The 16,484-nt window shown below is 36.8% G+C and overlaps 1 protein-coding gene across 1 annotated transcript; it reads right to left on the reverse strand.

Annotated features, from left to right (window-relative positions):
• Nucleotides 1–1,572: 1,572 nt before the first annotated feature.
• Nucleotides 1,573–12,316, reverse strand: LOC106075769 (collagen alpha-5(VI) chain-like). The gene is made up of 6 exons (XM_056003990.1): nt 12,031–12,316; nt 11,429–11,566; nt 7,884–8,116; nt 4,888–5,053; nt 2,545–2,727; nt 1,573–1,655 (listed from the first exon to the last, which is right to left on the reverse strand). The coding sequence occupies exons 1-6, from the start codon at nt 12,083–12,085 to the stop codon at nt 1,639–1,641; spliced, it is 792 nt and encodes a 263-aa protein (XP_055859965.1). The 5' UTR covers nt 12,086–12,316; the 3' UTR covers nt 1,573–1,638.
• Between the last annotated feature and the right edge of the window lie 4,168 nt (nt 12,317–16,484).

Here is a 16,484-nt window from a genome sequence, read left to right on the forward strand (position 1 = left end):
GTGTTTACCCTATACTGTGATAGGGCTATACAAGTGAATGTCTTGGAAACTAGATATTGAAAACTTTTTTTTTTTAGGGCTAGATGTTAGATGTGCGCATGACTCAATTATAACAACGTTCAGATAGAATGGCAGTACGTTTAGGGAACCCGCAGAACAGTTTCACGCATCGTTCACCTTGTAGAATGAAGGAGCAGAAGTCATTAGCGTTAGGTTATTGTTAGCAAACACTGAACAGTGCAGCGCATCTCAAAAGGTTACACTTGGCTTCTACATACATAAACTAAATTGTACATTGTAAACAGCTTGCCGCCCAATGCGGCGAACGGCGATGGAGAATCAAAGTCTAAGTAATTATTACCTTGCAAAGCTTAACAGTAATGATTTGGGAGACAATGTGTTGTCACTTGAAAGAATTTCATTTCATGTGTCATGAGAATCTTGATCAGACACAGGGCCGGTCCTAGCAAATGCGGGGCCCTATGCGAAATGGATTGCGCGGGGGCCTAGTCTGGGTAGGGATAAGCATAATGTCACAATTAAGATTATTTAAGTTAGAAAATACTTTCGTCTTTGCAATGAATTTTTAATAAATGAAAGCCCTCAATGCTGTTTTTATTTAATGGCACCCCAAAAATGACAATATCGTCCATTTTCAGGAGATTTTAATAATTTCAGGAGATTTCAAGGAGTTTTTCGTATATTTTGCTTTTTCAGGAGACTTCATAAAAATCAGGAAGCCGTGAAAACCCTGTAATTATTTAAAATTTATAATGATTTGGGATAATTTATAATAATTTACACTTACAATTAGCGCGGGGCCTATGAAAGAGAGGGGTCCACTGCGACCGCATAGGTTGCAGTGGGCTAGGACCGGCCCTGATCAGATATGACAAGTAAATATTAAAAAACACAACAAAACATACGTTTCTTTAAAAAGACAATTCCTCCTGTATACAGACGCCTGATTTTAATTAAGACTAAGACTAAAACTAAGACTGCTTTATTGATCCTTACGTAAATTTGTTGTGATTACAAGGACTCGTTTCTCATATAAAGACAACACAACAGAAACATACACATAAATACAACAGACAACATGAAGAGTTCATTCAGCGACTACACACAGGTATCTTGGTGCATTTCATGTTCCCTGATCAATGAGTGGCGGTGATAGAGTCTGACCGAGTGAGGTACGAACGAGTTTTTGTACCGCTCCGTTCTTGTTTTGATTGACAGCAGTCGCCCACTTCGCAATGAAATCTTGCTTTTATTAATTAACGAATAATATATTTTAAATAAATTGAGCATTTTTTACTTTGTCTAATTAAGATATATTTCAACACTCCCTAAAATTACAGGCGTATTAAATATATGTGTCTGATTTCAAATATAAATTTGATCATACGTTTTCTCTTTATTTTGCGGTGGGCAGGGTTCAAATCCGGGACCATTGTAAAGACATAAGATCCAGACCAGGTAGCTTAACAAATAAACAAACATAACAAAAAAGAAGTTGACAAACACAAACGCATACAGACAGACAAAAACACAAATAAGAGTCAATACACATTGTACTAGCCCCAATAATGTTAATTTTATTATTATTACAACGAATTCATGTTGTGTCAGAGCTCTCTAGAGACCACTGGCTTCTGTAGAATCAAACAAACAAAATTAATTTAAAGAAAGAGTTGAATAGTTTCACAGTTGTTGTATTTATCAGTTTTACATTTGATCTCATGAGCTACTCTCCTGCTACATCAACAAGAATGATAATGTAATTAAAATTTTAAGAACAAGAAAATGTCTGTCGAAAATGAAATAGGATTTCTATTCACGTTTTAATACATTACAACGGCTGGAGAGAATGAATGATAGGCAGAGAGAGAGAGAGAGAGAGAGTGAGAGAGAGAGAGAGAGAGTGAGAGAGAGAGAGAGAGAGAGAGAGAGAGTGAGAGAGAGAGTAAGAGAAAAGAATTAGGAACGAAAGAAAAGACCTATTCCGAGCGAGAAAAAGCGACAGAAAGAGACATATTAGGATTGCTATGATCTTTGACACAACATTGTTCAGAATACTATGAAGGTATCAAAATATTTGCCATATGGATAGGAAAAACAATTTAAATATAAATAATACTTTTGAAGACCTCGGTTATATTACGTGAATTTAAATGAATTATTTTCAATCAATCATAACTGCAAACAGTGGCGTTACTTATTCTCCTGCTCTTACGACATTTACACATCTGCAAGCCTGCATGTTGACAAGAGACCCATTTTCTTTAGGAAATGATCACCAATGGCTGCCATATCTCTCATTATTACAATACTTATCTCCCATTAGCTTAGTACATTTTTTTACTTATCGGTTTATTTATTATTATTTTTTTTATATAATTCTTGAGTTTACATTGATAATGAAAAATTGTGCAAAGCTTCAACTTACTTTGATTTTGACCAGAGACAGACAGACAGACTGACAGAGTGATTTGATATAATCAAGATAAAAATAAAGCCATAAGAAGGTGTTAAAGCTCTTACTGTCACATGTAAAATTAACAAGTTTATTCTTGATGACGTCCAGTAACTCGTAATTCTCAGCTGTAAACACTTTACTTGAATCACTGGCCATCCCTTGAAGCTCAGAGCTGTCAACAGCGTTCCCGATGCCAACTGCTATAATGACAACTCCTTCTTTTTTCAACAGTTCTGCTTCCTCAATAGCTGTTTGGAGACAAAAGTACAACGTGAGTAGATAATAAAAGAGCAGCATGTTCCTCTGACGCCCAAACTTTTTCCACCCGTGCGCCACATTAATTGTTGTTGACTCGACCTGAGTGCCACGTGCTGCATTATCCAAAAATATAATTGTAGAGTCCCTAGATATCCCTTCAGAAAGAGCCACGCAATGGCCTAATGTAACATAATAAGCATCGCTGACATATAACATAGGGCATAGCTAAGACCCCAATGCATTTTGCAGGGTTGGCCTTAGGCCACTGCAGCCTATGCGGCCACAGTGGGCCACGCACTTTCTTATGCCCAGCGATAATTTCTAGATGTAAATTATTACATTAAACCATTATAACTGATTCTCCTGAAATTGCAAAATATACGAAAAAAAAATCCTGGAAATGTCCCGAAATCATTAAAATCTCCTCAAAGATAAACAAAACTGCCATTTTGGTGTGTCATATTATATGGAAAATGCAATCCTACACGCGGGGAAAAAAAACGGCATTAAATTAATAAAAAAAAAACAGTAAGGCGAATTAAAATCATAACTTGAAGTTCCAACACTTCATGCGCCTCAAACTAAAAAAAAATTACTAGAGGTCAACATTTCACGAAGATAGGTTGAACAATTTGGTCATTCTTGGTGTAGGAAACAGAAATCTGATAATATATCGTATGACTTCGCTACACGCAAGGCTCGTAATGTAAAGTTCAATTGACCGTGATTTTACACATTTTAGAAACCCGCGCAATTTAACGGACACAGAGAAAGACAGAGAGTTAATAATAATAATAATAATTTTATTTATAAAGCGCTGTTAACAAACAAAATGTAGGCTCAAGGCGCTGTAACAACATTACAAACATAAACACAACTGCCGAAATAACAATTGCTAAGAGTTAAAGAAGCAACAATGTGTTTCAAACACAAGTCTTCCAAGCTGCTAAGAAAGCCAAATAATTTCAAAAATACTATAGACTAAAGATCAAACATCATAGAACTAGACTCTATGCTCAAAACAGACAACAGTGATAGGAAAGAAATGGAGATAAGGCGAGATTTCACTTTTAAAAAATTTCATTGTGCTTGCAAGGACTTTCTGTATGGCCTCAACCAGTCGCTAATCGACATTGGCTAATCTCACGGAAATGAGATGAATACCCTACCCCAGCTGATGTATCCAAAGGAACGGCGATTGCCGATACAGTCTGGGTCTGGGATACTTGTTTTGCGACTAAAGAAGAACATTGCTTTCTCATGCTCTAAGGAAGTAATTGTCAACATGATTTTTTACTAATGGGCTTCTGTTACGAGTCTGGTGTCAGCAGCATCGCTGGTTCTGCCAGGCTGTCGCAATGTGCTGCAAGCTAGCTAAGGGTGGCAGGCTCCTATATTTCCTCCGTAATTTGTGTGGTACTCTTTAAATATAGAGAGTTGATAACTTATATAAGAAGTCTGAATACATTGCTCTTGATGACACAACTAACTCATTGTGGAACAATATGTCAGGTAATAATTAAATTTAGTATCAGAAGTTTTATTCACATTCGTTTTAATGCATACATGTAAACAGCACATACATTAAGCAATTAGTTTACCATTGTGGTCCTCCGAAGAAAATGCTTATCCAACCTTTGGATTTTTTATTTTCACTTACTTGAAGAACTCATTTACTTTGGTTTGTAGCTGATTCCCAACAAGTTATGTCTGATATATCTAGTTGTTTCTTTTTTATCTCATAAAATTAGAATCTCCATGGATTGACTGTTGTATCAGTACTTTCATGTGTTTGTCCCAGTGTTTTCGTGTGTGTGTGTGTGTGTGTATGCTTAAGTGCAATGGTGTGTAACAGAGTGTGGAAATGCGTAGTAGTTTGTAAAAGTGTGAACTAGTGTGCACTAGCGTGTGCTAATGTGTACTAATGCATCCTCCTCAAATCAACTAAAGTCTCTACAAATGTGTTCTACGGTCGGTGCATTAGTGTGTAATAAAGAGCTCTAGTGTACAATAGTATTAGTCTGTCATAGTCTATAATAGTGTGTACAAGGTATACTAATGTCTGTCAGAATATTCATTAAATGACTTGAACTGTAACTTAGCTAAAACATTATTCTAATTTTAAAAGACTGACTTATCCATATTCTTACTTTTGGCTTTATCAGACGACTGCCCATCTGTCATGACAATAACGATCTTGCTGGCCGTAGCTCTGCCACCATAAGCAGCTGAGAACAAGGCATCTTCTCGTATTTTCTTAAAACCTTTGTAAGTAAAAGTACCCTGGCCAGTGGGATATTGGATACCTCGGATAGTCTGCAAACAAATAAACAATACAGAAACAGTGAATGCATGCTTAGCATTTATTTCATTTTTTAAAAAATACACATGTATGTAAGGAACTAACATTGATTAGAAAACAATCTTTGAGTGACAGAAACACGTTTATAGAAGTGCAATGCAGTGGCGTAGCTAGGAATTCGACAACATTTGGGGACCCAGGGGGCTTGACCTCTTTGGGGTCCCTGGAATTTTGTGTATTATTAATATTTAATGTAAAAAACACTCCTTTGGGTTTCCCCCTCAAGTGGAGGCCCGGGGGGGGGGGTGAAATTCCTCCCCTTCCTCCCTGTTACGTGCGGAGCATATCGTGAATGTGAAATGGTGCGAATGCTTGTTGAAATGGTCAGAAAGAGAGGAGATCCAAAAATGGAGACATGAAAATGAAGGTGTAATTGACATAGTATTGTTTGTTACTCAAGATTCAAGTCTTCATAACCAATTGGAGATGAGTCTCTTGGTGAATAATTAAGAGTCTCATCTGCCTGTAATACTCCCCCACCCTAACTACCACTCTGGTGCAATGTAACATTGTCTATTTAGTTATTGATTTTTTTTTTATTGATTAATAATTTTGATATTATTTTTTTTTGCTGCTTTTGTTTTAAATGTGTATACTTCCCTGTATATATTTGTATGACTAGCTAGCAAGAACTTAAGATGGCTTAATGTCTAAGAGGTAAGGTGCTTGGCATCAGTTATGGATACCTAAATTTAGTTCTGGGAGGTAAAGCCTGTTGCTCGTCGTTTCGCCACATCACACCTCGTTAACTGTTGGCCATATACGTCTATTCTCTCTGCCTTATTGATTGCAAGGTCTGAAAGGGGTTCTTCTTAACAAAGATTTTCATTACAATTAAAACAAATACATTTTCTAGTCATAACATGTATTACAACAATTAAAAAGACAATTACAATCACACCAGAGTTATGAAACTAATAGCCATTGTCATTATCGTCATTCTGAATGAATTTGACGGTGCGAACAGCGTTCCTAATTTATTAATCAGATGACGCTACCCACCTTTGTGAATAAAGAAACGAGCCAGGTCAGACTAATCAGACTAGAATATTTATTGAAGATGTCTATATAAATTTCACGAGACAGATTTTTTTTTTCAAACGGGAAGATACTTTTGTTCCGTTAATCAATTCCGACATAATCTCGAAAGCATCCAATTCGAATTCAGTATTTAATTGCAAACAAACGTATAGTCATATACAGCATCGGTACCGTGGTCAGGACTGTGATCATACAAAAGTTCAACACCGTAGCCTAGATTTATCATAGACAACATCGAGACGCAAGCAAAGACTGTTTTCACCGTAGCCTAGACTTATCATAGACAACATCGACACGCAAAGACTGTTATCACCGTAGCCTAGATTTATCATAGACAACATCGACACGCAAAGACTGTTATCACCGTAGCCTAGACTTATCATAGACAACATCGACACGCAAAGACTGTTATCACCGTAGCCTAGACTTATCATAGACAACATCGACACGCAAAGACTGTTATCACTGTAGTCAAGAATGGACCTCATTCAGCAATCGACAACAAACATCGAGTCACGTGCTTCCCTATCAATCAATAAAACTTAAGACCTGATTCGAATCAAACATGGACATCATGTGACCTTTTGTTTCTTATCTTATCTTATATAATATAGACGTTACTTCAAAAAAGAAGATGATTACGTCCTACGCCATGTTTTGATGAGTAAGGTCATCAGATCTTAGACAACATCAGCAAGGTAGCAGAGATTGATCCTGAATAACTTTAACACCTTGCCAAGACTGTGCTCAAAAACAGCATCAGTACCATGATCATGGATGTGGTTATAGACAAAATAGAAACTACTTTTGAAAAAGTATCGTTACTAACTACTACTATCTTTAAACTGATCTTAAACAACACACGTGTCTAAACTTATAAGATAAAGGGGTCGTGGTGGCTAAGTGGTAAAGCGCTTAGCTTCCGAAACCAGAGGTCTCGGGTTCGAATCCCTGTGAAAACTGTGTTTTTACATTTCGGAATTTTTATAGCTCCCCTGAGTCCATCTACAACGGGTACAGGACGCAAAGTTGGATGGCTGCCTGGTCTTGCGGTTTGCGCGCTGGACTGTCGTTATGATTTATCGATGGTCGAGGGTTCAAATTCTGCCCGCTCCCATCCCCCGTCGTCCTGCGGGAGGTTTGGACTAGGAAGTAAACTATCTTCAACTCTGAAGGAACATCCGAAACATGTAAAACATTTTACAAACAAACATTTTTTATAAGTTGGGGAAAGTAAAGGTGGTTGGTCGTTGCGCTGACCACATGACACCTTTTTTAACCGTTGGCCACAGAGAACAGATGACCCCTATTGATCGCTTGATCTGAAAGTGGAACTTTACTTTTACTTTACGTACATTGTAAAAAGCTGTTTTCTACTATCTTGAGACAGATCATAGACAATAGACGAATCTAACTTATATAATAAAAAGCTGTTGTCTACTATCTTTAGACAAATCATAGAAAATATACGAATTTAAGCTTACACTGTAAAGAGCTGTTTTCTACTATCTTTAGACTTTAGACATGTCATAGACTATATTTGAATCAAAACTTTCTGTAAAGAGATGTTTTCTACTATCTTTAGACAGATCATAGACAATATACAAATCTTAAGTTATATTGTAAAGAGATGTTTTTTACTATCTTTACACAGATCATAGACTATATATACGAATTTAAACTTACATTGTAAAGAGAAGTCTGATCACAGGCAACCTAAAAGTCTTCATTGTCTAGACTTACATTGTAAAGAGATGTCTTGTCTAAATAGGTGTTCAGGTCGAATATCTTCGTGACGTCATAGTTAAAAATTAAGCAACCAAATAGAATGTCGAGGACTCCAATGGTAAAAGCTTGAGTGATGTCCGCTGCGAATTTCGTCTGATGAGCCCAGTTGGTCAATCCAATACTGCTGGAAGCGTCCAGTATGAACCAAATATCAGACTTGGCTCTCTTCTGACACGGTTGTACTGTGGCTGACAATAGTTAGACAAGTTTCAATATCCAGAGCGAAAGAAAACAATGGGGCTTTTGTAAACAACATTGACAATGTTTAGACATTGCATAAAAAAAAATTTTTACGATATTGCAGCTGTTTAAGTGACACTTTTAGTAGTTGTGGTTATAAGGAACTTTAAAAAAAAATACTTTAGAAAAACAAAGGGCTAATTATTCCAATTAGTCTGAAACTGGTATGGTTAGCTCTCTTTCAACTACGTAAACCAAAATTCATTGATGAGTACTAATTAATTGATTTATTGGTTAATTTATAAATTGATTCATTTATTGTCATCGACTATGAATAATTATGCGAAATTTTAACATGATCCGAGAAGGGGTAGACAAAGCTTGGCAAAACAGAATAATGGGATTGAATTTATTTATACATCCACATCTCTCATTTAGCAGCACTTACTCCCCTTATTTCGATAAAAAACAAAATAATCAATAACCAATAATTCATTAACTAATTGTTTATTATTTTGTATTGAGTCATCTCTTGTCATGTACCATGTATTATTGTGACAAATTTCTGATCCGAGAATGGGAAATGAGAGAAAAAAAACATGTTCACAATTTTTACCAGACAGACAGACATGCAGACAGACAGAGAGAGAGGGAGTTTATAATATACACTTTCTTGTTTTTGTACAAAGGAGACACCAACAAATATTTATTTTTAGCTGTAACGCCGCCAAAGATGAAATTTTCTTATACCATAAAAATGCACTTTTAGAACTACTCTTGTTGCCATGGCAACAATATTACCCATTTCGAATAGAAAAAGTGTCATGTCTCTCTTATTTTGAGTCATTGAGACCTTAGTGGTGTTGTAACGATAGAATCTACGCCTTTTCAAAGTTTAAATTCAATGTACAAATTCATTTACTTCACTCTAGTATTTGAATAGCTTTTAATCCTTGTCTTAAAATTATTTAACTATTTAAATCTGTTAAGTAATAGGTTGACGGGTACATATTCCGTTGGTTTCAAAGGTTGTCATGCCCAAGGGGTCTCAATGGAGATAAGCTCCCTTTGTCTATTAAATACTCCTAATGGCTAGCGTCTCAAATGGCCTCTAACAACTAAGTCCAGCACCTGGCCTGCTCGTGTGGCTCATATATTAAGCCCGGCGAAACTGCTCTTACTAACAGGTGAAGGAGTGAAGGCGGATACCTGGCGCCATAAAACCGTGAGCTTCGGGCAGATGGAGCTCGTCAGCCTAGTAAGGCAATTCATCTAGGAGAGGGGTACTCTGACTTCAAACCCCCGCTGCCTTGTAGTACTGAGGCTTCAGGAGACAACCTCGAGGAAAAATCAGGAGTGAAGACAACCTCGAGGAAAAATCAGAAGTGAAGCCCCTTAGGCATTGGGAATAGTAACTATCACATTCCCTCAAGCAGCTTCTGCAACTAAACTGGTGTCGAATGTAATGCGAAGCGTTCCTTTGGATCTCATCAGCAAGGTCGAGAGAGGGACCATGACGCATGGGCTACCCATGACCCCTCATCTAAGGCCCAGGAATGCACCAAAACCAGGGACTCATCTGGGCGCATCCATTGCCCTTCCGAGACAAAAAGGTACTATATATAGGCCTACATATTCCGCCAATTCTGATGCAGACAAACCTTTTAAATCTTTTTTTTTCTTTTTAAGTTTTATTTTCGTCTTCTGAGCCTCTCTCGGACAAGAGCTCTTCTTTGGGCCTCAAAAGTATGGAGCTCTCCATATATCTCTTTCAGACGTCATCTGATGCTACCTTAAGTACTCTGTGTCAATGAGGTGAAATGGCGCCTTTTGGGCTTCGTTTTTGGCGAAGAATGTAGGTCGAAATTGGGATTGATGAGTGATCAGGGGAATTAATATTTTTTGGCGTAAAAAGTCTGCAGGAGGGTATCTATACCAAATTCAGATCGATCGCTGCGTATTTTACTTACGGCGTTTCTATCCCATACAAAGTGAACGAGATGATTGTCACTGAGCTTCTTTCTGCGAATGCTTGCATCCTTGTATCACACACTTGTTAAAGTAAGTGTTAGAAACGCACTAAAGTAGACAGACATTGAACGCGACATTTTAGTGACGACATAAGCATTGGGTTAGAACAGTGTTTCACAAACTTTTGACCTCTTTTATAATTTTTGTAATGCTGAGTACCTCTCGACTGTCCCCCCCCCCCCCAAACCACCACAATCAGCATAGTTAATGAGGTGCAACGCGTACCCCCCTCCAAAGTCTTCCCGTACCCCTGGGGGTAAGCGTACCCGTTTTGGAAAACACTGGGATGGAGTCTAAAAGAATATTGGTGTAGACTTTTAGGACAGTTACTGCTAGGCGCTTGAAGGGATAACATCGCTATTAGTGACTGACTCGACTGTGGCCCATTCTGTATAAAGTTCTTTATTTGATTTGATCTCGAGTGAACCTCATTACTAGGCATCGACCTTTTGTATTCTGTTTGTAACGATGTATGTCTTAGAAACAGAACTCACATCTGTAATACACCATAGAAGATGGTATCTGGAAATTTAGGCACCGGATATTTAGGCACAGGATATTTAGGCACCGGATATTTAGGCACCCGGATATTTAGGCACCCGGAAATTTAGGCACCTGGATATTTAGGCACCCGGAAATTTAGGCACCCGGATAATTAGGCACCCAGAAATTTAGGCACCCGGATAATTAAGCACTTTTTGACAGGGCGGAAAATTAGGCACCGGATAATAAGGCACTCTTTAATTAGCGACCTTAACCTTAGGGGTTGGTGATGGAGGGAAGCAATGAGCGGAGAACCATCTCTATCTCCCCTCCTCTGAATCCTGTGATGTCTATATTATATAATGATCAGGAGTCATTTTTTTCCACACATTCTCATGATTGTCATTTTCCCCCATTTTGTCAGCATTTCTTTCGTTAGAATCGTTATAGTTGCTATTTATTATAATGTCACCAATAGCCCATAGCCAAAGGTTAAAATATACGTTAAAATTTTTAAATTATTTTCAAAATTAAGGTCGCTAATTAAAGAGTGCCTAATTATCCGGGTTCCTAAATTTCCGGGTGCCTAAATATCCGGTGCCTAAATATCCGTAAATATGCGGTGCCTAAATTTCCTAAATTCCATAGAAGATACCCAAGTATTTAGGATGACTATCAAAGTACTGTAGAAATAGGTCAAGCACACACTCACATATATATCCGTTACTCACCGTGCAGGAGCTTCAATCAAACAGGCTGTTAATTAGAAGTACATTTATATATTAAAAACGCGTCAATGTACTTACTGGTTGTGGTTGGTCTAGTTGTCGTTGCTGGTCTTGGGGTTGTGGTAGCTCTAGATGGCGTTGTTGTCGATGGAGCAGCAGTGGTCTTGGGCTTACACTGACACGCGCACGCACGTTTGGCTAGTGTCGAAGAAGCATCTAAATTAGAAATAACAAAACTGCCCCAAATAATACGACCAAATGCAAGGATGAAATTTTATTGAAGCAATTTTAAAAGATTGTTTGCTTCAACCGTATGGAGGCACACACAAAATGTTTAAAATAGTTATGAAAGAGTTTGTCTTTTATTTTTGCTCTTGGATTTCTATCTATCTATCTATCTATCTATCTATCTATCTATCTATCTATCTATCTATCTATCTATCTATCTATCTATCTATCTATCTATCTATCTATCTATCTATCTATCTATCTATCTATCTATCTATCTATCTATCTTTCTTTCTTTTTCTAATACTATCTTCCTATTTACAAAATTTGTTAAAATCGCTAAATATTTTTTGGGGCCTCTTTAATTATGGAAATTCTTTATTTGTAATCTTACACAGAGGAGTAGCCTACATACGATGTCATTTTCCAAATATGCTTGCACATCTACTTACCATGTACTAGAAACGCTAAGGCCAAATAACACACCAGGAAAATTGATGATCGCATTCTCTGCTCTTTGGTTGCACTCTATGAGAAACAATTGGATTACCTGGTTAGCAGTGTCAAAACTGTTACAAATATTTGACAACAAAACCTGCGGACGTTGACAACTGTCTATTTATTTATTTGTAATGACTGACACAGATAACTAGATATAGTGTGTGTGTTTTTTTTTTTTAATAAGTATAGGTTAAAGTAAAAGGGTAATCAGGCTATGTACATGTTCCGGCAGGTCGTTCAGCCCTCAATGCGAGAGAATTTAATGATCTTTATATTTGGGATCCATTCGTCACAGCTTGTCAATAGGCATCAATTTGAAATGTACTTTCTAAAGGTGCACAGTATACATATGTTTTTTTTGTTTGTTTTTAAATTACTGTCTATGTTTTTGTCTCTAAATAAAACTTGTGTATTTTGTTGATAACCAAAGTTAATAATAACGAGGCTCTCTAGAGTGTCGCTAATGGAGGCTAAATCCATAAATATCCAGCTTTCGGTGTGTCGGGCGTTCATGTTACATGTAATAAAGAGATCTGAAAAAGATTTATTCTTCTTACAAAATTAGATAAATTGGCAACACGAAATGCACTTTCTAAAGGTGCACAGTATACATATGTTTTTTTCTGTTTTTTTTTTTTAAATTACTGTCTATGTTTTTGTCTCTAAATAAAACTTGTGTATTTTGTTGATAACCAAAGTTAATAATAACGAGGCTTTCTAGAGTGTCGCTAATGGAGGCTAAATCCATAAATATCTAGCTTTCGGTGTGTCCGGCGTTCATGTTACATGTAATAAAGAGAATCTGAAAAAGATTTATTCTTCTTACAAAATTAGATAAATTGGCAACACGAAATGCACTTTCTAAAGGTGCACAGTATACATATGTTTTTTTTCTGTTTTTTTTTTTTTAAATTACTGTCTATGTTTTTGTCTCTAAATAAAACTTGTGTATTTTGTTGATAACCAAAGTTAATAATAACGAGGCTCTCTAGAGTGTCGCTAATGGAGGCTAAATCCATAAATATCCAGCTTTCGGTGTGTCGGGCGTTCATGTTACATGTAATAAAGAGATCTGAAAAAGATTTATTCTTCTTACAAAATTAGATAAATTGGCAACACGAAATGCACTTTCTAAAGGTGCACAGTATACATATGTTTTTTTCTGTTGTTTTTTTTTAAATTACTGTCTATGTTTTTGTCTCTAAATAAAACTTGTGTATTTTGTTGATAACCAAAGTTAATAATAACGAGGCTTTCTAGAGTGTCGCTAATGGAGGCTAAATCCATAAATATCTAGCTTTCGGTGTGTCCGGCGTTCATGTTACATGTAATAAAGAGAATCTGAAAAAGATTTATTCTTCTTACAAAATTAGATAAATTGGCAACACGAAAAAAAAATAATCCTTGACCCACTTTAGGTAGTGAGCTAGCTAGCTAGAAATGATCCCAATAGGTGGTTGGCGCGATTTTTGTGTGTATGTGGGTTGGGGGGGGGAGAGAAATGCCAGTGGTAAAAACTTTTCTGGTTTCTTTACTTATCAAATATAGCTACACTAAATACCGACCAAATGGTGGGGGTCCTGTGTTTGAACCCTAGTGAAGAATGTGATTTTAAACATCGTGATTTTTAGATACCTGCTGAGTCCACCAACTTGAATTGGAACCTAATGGACGATCTGTATCTCGGTTGGTCGTTTTGCTGTCTATATAGCACCCTCGTTAACCGTCGGTCAGTTAAAAAACAGTTGTGCTTTACCTCGGTTCCTCATAGATTGCAAGGTCTGAAAAGAGGACCTACTTATCATTTAATGGATAAAGGCTTCTTGAGTTTCAGTAACTACGATGGTTAGCGTGTAGGCCACATCGTCGTGTGCTATGATCTCGATTCAATATTTTAACTCATTACTAGTTGTCATCGACGCCATTACACTTTTTTTAAAATTTACACTTATATCGAGAAATCTTGCTGATTAAAAACCAACATTTGTTACCAATGTCAAGAGTCTAAGAAGGCTGACGAGTTGGGTTTTATTTCATTTTGTTAATGTTGTCTCCTTTATCAGGGCTTGTTCTCACATCAGTCTACACCAATGTACAGCTAACCATTGTCTAACAATGTGGGGTGGGGGGTGGCTAGTAGCAATAGTACAATGAGTCACTGCCTAAAGGCTAGGACGCCCTGTTGTTGTCGATTTGCTGAGCAACTAATGTCATTTTAATAAGTTTAGATTAAACTTCCAATGTTGTTGTTTTTTTTCAATTATTAAGCAGTTTGCAAGTGTGCTAACCGCTAGGCTATTAACTCCACATGTAGGTTTAACTGGCTGATTCATTATAAGATCGAAGTAATGTATAAAGTATACTTCAGCTAGACAGTTCTTGGTCTACCTCGTTCATACCCAAACCATCTTACAATAATTACCAAATATAGTGGCGATAATTCACATACATCATCATGGGCGCCTTCAAAGGGTGCAAGGTGGTGCACTTGCACCCCCCTGGATTCTGAGTAGCTAACTTGTAGCAAATTTTTGCACCATCGAATCAAAAAACTTTTTAGCAGCAAAAAAATGAATTACAATTGTAAGGATAAGATAGACTAGCCTTGGCTTATTAGGATCTGATGGCCTACCAAGTACCTGCTATTTTTTGCACCATCAAATCAATTAACTTCTAAGAAATAATGTAGGAGGCAGTATTTCCGCTGACGTACAGTGTGACCTAGAATTAGGATAGGTCATAAGACCAGTGACTTCTGCTGTACTGGCAAGTTAGTCTAGTGATATTTTGTGGTCCCAAATTATACTACCCAGGCTATTAATTATAACCTCTAGGTATATAACTTACTAAGACATACAAGTAATAACTTTGAGATTTCAGTACAACTAATAAAGTGTTTATTAAGGAACAAAAGAAAAAGATCATTAAAAGAAAATGGGCATAAAGGCCAACAAAAGCAAGTCAAATAATGAAAAAAAAATCAAGGATCTGCCATCTCAAAACAAACAATGGATTACAATATATAATACAGGTCCTAACAGTCAAATGACCGTCATCCATGAGACACACAACTGTCTCTTATCAAGACAAAAGTTTGTCTTTTACATACTATACGACCCAAATCTGTTTTTTATATAAAAAAAAAACACATACAGGAAAGGATAAGAGACTAAGTAGACATAATATTTACATAAACTAACTTATTAACAACAAATAAATAAAGTCTACTTAGCTCGTTAGTGAAAGATACATTCCTATAAAGTGGCACACTCCTTGATTAACACAGTCAGAGCCGAACAACACAGTCAGAGCCGAACAACAAAACTTTTATATAAACATTATGGAGATTTAGTTCACAATAATGTACAGTGGTCAGCTCAAAGACTCAACAGGAAGTGGCAATTGTACACAGTTAACAGGGACTTAAATCAAGTAATAAAGGGGACTAACTCTAATATAAAATATAGGTAGCCACCCTTATTGTCCCTCTTGTCACATACAGTTATAAAGATAAATAAATGTTCTAGAGGAATAGCCTTAGATAAACAGAAATTGGTGGCCAACCATGTGGGCCTCCGTGCACCCCACTGGATTCTGGGTAGTAAAATTTTAGCCAATTTGTTTACACCTTCAAATTAATTAGCTTCTTTAGAAATTTAACAAGTAGTGCTTCCACTGAATTATAAGTCCGTGAGCTTATAAGTATAAGGTATTATTGTAATAAACTAGAATGAGCTAATCAGGATGGCCAACCATGTACGCTTTATTATAGGCTTGCAATTGTTTGCACTATAAAGGAAGTGAAATATTCTATGGCGCGTTAGTCATGACGATTGTTTTCATTTGCACATAATTATTATTATTATTTATATTATTATAGTTATTATTATATTTAATTAAGGCCTAGAATAGGCTATTTTTTTTTTTTGGCTCTGGAGGAGAAATGCTTGCCAGCTGTCTTTCGATGTGATAAATTTGAAAGTCTCTTTGAGCAAGAGTGAAGAGTGCAGACATCGTATTAAATGTGATTACGTCTTGCCGAGTTACGGTTGGCGATAGCGCTAGATAAATAGCAGTTTAAACATGTCCACCAGATGACGATGGTAGAGGATTTAAGAAAGTTCTTCTCCCTAGTCGGAGTCAAATGGAGCATTGACAGCAGCAACAAATCAAAGGAAAAAAAAAACGAGCAGCAGCTTCATGAATTGATTGCTGGGTATTTTGTGGATGAAACTGCAAATATCTCAGACCCTGGCTTTGGGCGTTCGGTTTGTAGATGGCGATCAATTCGAGTGTCTAATGTCTTTGACAAGAATACATTATGTACAGTCTAGGAAAACCAGTGACTTAGCAGAATTTAGGTCATTGGTTAATATGCATGACTAAATGCATGTCGCGTAGAACG

This window comes from Biomphalaria glabrata, chromosome 11 (genome assembly GCF_947242115.1).
Source record: "Biomphalaria glabrata chromosome 11, xgBioGlab47.1, whole genome shotgun sequence".
In the NCBI taxonomy this organism is placed as follows: Eukaryota; Metazoa; Mollusca; class Gastropoda; family Planorbidae; genus Biomphalaria; species Biomphalaria glabrata.